Raw genomic sequence first — 6692 nt, 5'->3', positions numbered from 1 at the left:
CCATGTGTATTGATAGATTATTAATAAACAGACACAAAGTAAATGATGCATTGAAACAATACCTTAAGGTGGCTTACAATTATACTTTTTAAAATCATACATCACAAGATGGCGTTTTAAATGTCTTATAAATTGTTTGTATCAATTCATTTGGTCGAATAAGAGTGTAGCGGAGTGATAAAGTTTAACATTCTGGTTTGTGAATCGCAAATCCTGAGTTCGAATCCAGCTGAGGCTTTTATTCATATATATGCCTGGTCGATTTAAGACACTGTATTTCAATCAAGGTGGAATGCCACCCAACTTTTTATTTTATAGATCGTTGAGTCAACCTTTTTAAACAATGGTTTCAGCATTGAGAGACCGATCATAATTAACACAAAATGAATAAAATATTTATTGCTTTTTTCGTGTATGTACAATGATGATATCTATTTGATTGTCAAGTTCAATAATGTTATAACCATTATTACACGTGAACAGACTAGAGTTCTTAGGAAAGTGTTATTTATTTCCAATGATTGTACAATCATGGTTGGGATAGGTTTAATAAATTTCTCTAAAATTTGGCTATTTCGTCTCAATTTCTTTTACAAATTATATGATTAACAAATATGTTCTTCCCAGGTGTGGCTGTTTTTTAGAAGATTTTAACCACAAAATATTAACAAATGATGTGTTTTAATTTCATATCTATTCGACTTTTCTTTAGATATTTTATTACGTCTTCATGTGATGCATTCATTTACAGCAATTTTTTTTTATTTTTTTTTTTATACAAAATAGAACGAAAGCCCATTGAGCTCATTTTCGTAGGTAAAAAAATAAATTTTTCGCGTTATAACGCGAAACTTTCACGTTATAACGCAAAACTTTCGCGATATAACGCGTAACTTTCGCGAATAAACGCGTAACTTTCGCGTTATAACGCGAAACTTTCGCGAATAAACGCGTAACTTTCGCGTTATTTCGCGAAATAATATGCATATATAATAATGTTACTCAGGAACCTTGATCTTGATTGACAGATAAGAACAAGAAAACAGACCGGGATTCTCAGCAACTTATTTATAAAATATAATTTCTTCAGAAGATGTACTGGAGAAATGATGCGAGAATTGAATAGTTTAGTCATCAGAATATTTTCTTCTACTTTTAAACCTTACCAATTGATAAACTGATTTTTTTCTTTTACATTTTTTTCAAATTTTAAATTCAAGAAATTCTTATCTTTTAAGAAAAATCTCCACTTGAAACCTTTTTCAGGCTGTTTTTTACTCAGTAACACCTTCTACATGCACAACTGTACCACTAGTAAATTAAGCAATCAATCATTGTGGACTAAAATTTTTACCCTACAGAAACATAACTTAAAAGTTAATTAACAGTGTAGCACTTCATGAGCTTGATAGGCCATATGATGCTATTTAAATAACAATTATAGTTGTATGTTGTTAATTACAAATTATAGAGAAATTCATGGACTAGCGAATCCACGAAAATAAGAGTTTAAATTACAAATTACACAGTTTTCTTTCTTTATCTATAATGAGGTGTGTGCTCTGAATAAAACTGAGAAGGTGCTTTTTAAGGTGCTGTTTCGAACACCCCTACGCTACGAGACTGGGGGGGGGGATTTTATCTAATGCTTGCTTCAGGTCTTTGATGAGGTCATCTGCATCCTCTATACCGATACTAAAATATAGAAAAAAAACTAACATCAATAATTCATATCCATGAACTATACCACCATTTACTACATGTATTATTTTTCAAAAACAACAACAATAATGAATCTTGTGTGACAAGAATGGACGAGAAAAAGAGTTAAAATTATACATGCCCCGGATAATTCAATGTTTGGGCATGAAAAAAAAAACAAAATTGCACTTAATATACTTTTACCTAATTCTAACAAGACCATCAGTTATTCCACCACTCAGTCTGTCCTCTGGCGTCATCAGCATTGGGCCATGCGTCATCGTGGCAGGGTGTTCGATTAGACTCTCTACTCCTCCCAAAGAAATCGCTAGTTGTATTAGACGCACATTCTGTTTATCAAGTGATTTACATGTGAGATTAGGAAAAACAAACCAACAATTGAGCATTTTTTAAAAAAAAATATTTCATTTGAAGATGGCTGATTAAAGAAGAGACACCTCTACTAAGGTCTTCCCTCCCTGCACTCCTCCCTTAATCTCAGCGGCGATCATTCCACTGAACATCTTCATCTGTTTCTTTGCAATCTGATGTTGCGGGTGTGACGGAAGGCCAGGGTACATCACTCTCTCTACCTGTAGAAAAAATACAGATCAAATGTCATGAAATCTTGATTTTTGTTTGGTTTTTTTTTTTTTGGTTTTATTTTAAGAATGATTGTGCAATGTCACCTTAGGATGGTTTTCTAGGAATTCGGCTACTTTCTGAGCATTAGAACTGTGCTTATCCATGCGTAAATGAAGGGTTTTGATTCCTCGAAGAAGGAGACTTGCATCGTATGGTGACTGAAAAAAAGGACAAGGACTATTATTATACCTCAATGATTTAATTCTGGCTGTAACGCTGTATTTGATTGGATAAAAAATTATTTTATATCGTATAAAATGGGTTGCCTACGTCACAATGACTTTCGTCAAAAACGTATCAATCCGCCTGACGTTACATTCAAATTTTGTAGAAATCGAAGTCGTTTTGTTAGAACAATCATATTTTTTTCTTACATCAAATGAATGAAAATTAAATTATAAGCAGGTATAAAGTGGGTTGGAACAGTTTACGCTTTTTTATAAACCGCTTCGCGGTTTATAAAGCGTAAACTGCCCCAACCCAGTTTATACCGTATAAAATGGGTAGCTATTAAATTCATTCCTTAATTATAAATATTCTAAACAATGCATTATCTGACTGGTTCTAAGTTATCACGTGATTGGGCCGTAAAACTTCATATTTCCCGGCCGTCGGTACGCTTTTCATCATATTCCACCTCTTTGGAACACCTAGTGTATTTTCCCGCAATATAGTTCCTGTTCGTTGAACGAAAACTCCCGAGAGAAGTAGACGTCACAATAGCCTGGTTTACGTCACAAAAATGATGATAATGTGTTGAACAAAGGGTTTAATAGTAAAGTTCTACGTAAAAAATGAGAATGAATTTGAGAAAGGTGCCGAATTTGAAAGTTTATGTTTATTTCAAAGGCTTTGCTTGTTTCGGTATAATAAACAATTCATTGCATGAATGTTCGGGAAACATGAAGACTTATTAAGCCAAGAAATATCATATTTCCCTCGGGCGAAACCCTCGGGGAATATGATTTTTCTTGGCTGAATAAGTCTTCATATTTCCCTCACTATCATGCAATAAATGTATAATATTACTGTGGATACTATCAATAATGTGAATTTGAACTACCCAGCAGATGTGGAAGTAAGTATTCGGCAACCTGGTAAATTTCAAAATTCACAATATAACAATTCATACAGAATACAGCCATGGGAAAAAATCACAAGTTTCAAAATTTTTAATGTACTTATTTTCATTTGAAAGATGTGAGTAATCATATTTAGATAAACAGTGGAAAGGCAATGACTAAAATGCATAAAGAAATCTTAAAAGTTTTAGTTTAGACCCTTAATGACTGCCTGAATATATACTAAAATTGTTAAAATTGGATAAAGTTATACCAGAGTTGTTCCCAGTGTTGTCTGAAAATGAAGCACTGTCTGCCAAAGGTCAACAGAGGCAAAGGTCAAACATCCAGCCACAAGGTCACTATGACCACCAAGATATTTTGTGCTGTAATAAGAATAGGGCCTCTTATTGTCTGTAAAGTATAACTTTCTCTAACTGGAGAAAGATAAACATCAGTATATTTATTAATTCTTCTATCCTTTTTTTCTCGAATAAGCTTTGTCAGAATGTAGAAAATCATTGTTGTTAAGAATAAATCAATTTTGCTGTCTAAAAGAAATTTGCCTTTTGTAATCATGTTCAATTTAGAAAAATGAAAAAAAACAGCTTATAAAGCCTAAAGTGGGCTGAAATTTAAAAAAAAAATATCGGCTTTAAACACAGGACATACCAACTGTGCATCGAAATGTCAATGCCGTGTTTTATAACAGGCTGTAGATAAGGACTGGCAAAAGTACTGTCCACTATTGTTAACACATTGTCCAGCGATCTCCCCAATTTACCAAACCCTTCCAGATCAAGAACAGCCATACTGGGATTACAGGGTGTCTCGCCGTATAACATCTGATATTGTTGTATAAAATAAATATATTTATTATACCTCTACTGACTTTATCCTATATAAAAATTAGATATTAAAATGTGAATAATTCCCTAGAAATCACTGTGAATGGACTAATCCCCATGCGTTAGTCAAATAAGCTAATCCCTGCTTCGGAAGCTAATTCCCGTTATCCATGATCCTCTAGATTAATTTTACTTTTATATCGGTATTATACGTTATTTGACAAATCCCCGTGCGTTAGTCAAGTGAACTAATCACTCCAAAAGCTAATTCCTCATCATTCGTAATCCTCTTTTTTTAACTTTTGTATCGGTATAATAAAACAGTTAAAAAGTATATCATTGAGGGAGTTATCAAGATTCCAGTTCCCAAAGGCCAGGACTGTTTCCCGAGGCGCAGCCGATAACTCCCTCTATGAGATACTTTAACTGTATAGCATCCATTTACCATAAGCTGATTTCCTTAGTAAGCTCAACTGACATACCGTACTACTGGTTTTGTCAAATTTTCTTTAATTTCCCATGTGAAAAAAATAAAAATCCAACATTTGTCTGATATTATATTAAATAAAAGTCTTCTGAATTAGATTTTTCAAATTATAGACATTAACATTTTATTTCAATTTCGCACAATTTGCACTTCATGAAATAACTACAGTTATGCCGTATCATATCATAAGTCCCAATCAAATGTAGAGTAAATTAAGAATATTTTTTTCGATGAAATTTATTCACTTTTGAAGAAATTTGGATCAAATGGTGCGAGGAAACCGTTTCTTTATATTGTATAAAAAGCAGAAATAGAAACATACAGCGCTTACCCTGGTATTAGGTTTAACGTGTTTTCGGTACTCCTCTACCGAACACCCTGTAGGAACAAAGGTGTGTTCGATTCCATAGCGAGGGAGTATGTTTGTTACCATGTCGTATGTACCACTGTAGCAAGGATTATTCGCCACCTACAGACAAACAGTCTCTCATTATTGGTTAAAGTTGGCTGGTATGGAAAATAAAATGAGAGTCATTTGGTGCTATTAAATGTTAGAAGAAAAAACTTTTATACTGCATCTGAAAATTGCTCGTTTTATGTTGAAGAGTATTTTTTTTCCTTGCTCTTTTCAATCTTGGGTTAATTTTAAACTCAAATACTAGCATTGTTGCTTTATATGACAATGGAAAGATGAGTAAATGCAGAATATACTTGCTATATGATCACCACTTTTCAGGAAAGAGAGAAATGCTGTAGAAATTGCAGCCATTCCAGTGCAGAAAACGAGAGTACCTTTTCCGCCTTCTATGTCATTTATTGCTGCTTGAACGGAGTCACGATTGAAGTTGCTAAATCTCGAATAAATGTATCCACCCTGTTTAAAACAACAACGAATTCAGATTAGATTTATCTACTCTTGAAACTCTCACTCTACTGAACGCAATACTTAATCAGCTTAAGTATAAATTATCAGAAATGTTAAATTAGCAATTATAAATTGTGTAATGTCCAGCATACCTCGTTCAAAATCTTGAGATAATCATCAACAGACCGTAGTTTATAGGTGGAAGCATGAAAAATGGGCGGAACCAGTGGTTCTGTTTCGGGGCCGGAAGTAAATGTATAGCGTGACGACGTAGCCACAGTATCGGCAGTGACGTCATCAATATGAAGTCCGTCCACGCCTCTCTCCAAGTTTGACAGAGGTGGAAACCACTTAGTACTAAGAAAATGCATTTAAAATGCTAATTAATTCAAACTTATTACATATGAAGATATATTTGCATTATTATGATTAAAATCTTACTACTGTATTTACAAAATTCTGATCGTGTATAAGTACGTTACAACTCACCTCATTTTCTCGAACACCAGAAACGTTTAAGATTTAATGGAGATACACATCTGGCTTGCATTAAGCCACATCACTAGAAAATGATGGTGCCCTGTTAGGACAATGTTTCTGTTCAGGTTAGAGGGAAAAATATGAAAGGAAAGTTAGAAGTTAGAAAACGAAACTTAAGAAAGAATTGTCATTGCAATGAGAAAGAAGGGCACCGAAAGGCCACTCAAAGAGCATATCTATGGTCAAGGCAGCATTAGACATCATTCGATCCTGATGCAAATTTATGTCACTTCCGTTTCGCACAGAACTGACTCACTCACGCACACCCTGACACACACACACCCTGACACACACACACACACACACACTCACCCTCACACACACACACACACACACACATATTGTATTACTATGACCCCTCCAACTCCGTTCCGAGGGGATAACAAACTTCTTGTTATATTTAGATAATACATACATGCATGTACATTAAAATGCAAAAAGAAAAGAAAAGAAATTATTTTTGTATTAAATAAAGATAAGAGGATACACATGTATGCATGTTTTTGTATAAAGTCTGATCCACTGGGGGAAAGAACTCCCAATAT

General features: G+C 33.9%; 1 protein-coding gene across 1 annotated transcript; it reads right to left on the bottom strand.

Annotated features, from left to right (window-relative positions):
• Positions 1 to 379: 379 nt before the first annotated feature.
• LOC134248290 (L-methionine gamma-lyase-like) lies at positions 380 to 6290 on the bottom strand. Its single transcript, XM_062730702.1, has 10 exons — positions 6097 to 6290; positions 5760 to 5964; positions 5458 to 5616; positions 5074 to 5211; positions 4080 to 4252; positions 3682 to 3793; positions 2391 to 2504; positions 2160 to 2294; positions 1906 to 2051; positions 380 to 1695 (listed from the first exon to the last, which is right to left on the bottom strand). The coding sequence occupies exons 1-10, from the start codon at positions 6099 to 6101 to the stop codon at positions 1611 to 1613; spliced, it is 1272 nt and encodes a 423-aa protein (XP_062586686.1). The 5' UTR covers positions 6102 to 6290; the 3' UTR covers positions 380 to 1610.
• Between the last annotated feature and the right edge of the window lie 402 nt (positions 6291 to 6692).

The sequence above is a fragment of the Saccostrea cucullata genome, unplaced genomic scaffold (assembly GCF_032062105.1).
Source record: "Saccostrea cucullata isolate Sc308-1 unplaced genomic scaffold, CSIRO_AGI_Scuc_v1 ctg20275, whole genome shotgun sequence".
Taxonomy (NCBI): Eukaryota; Metazoa; Mollusca; class Bivalvia; order Ostreida; family Ostreidae; genus Saccostrea; species Saccostrea cuccullata.
Note: the sequence above shows the minus strand (reverse complement) of the source record. Positions and strands in the feature narration are given on the sequence as shown.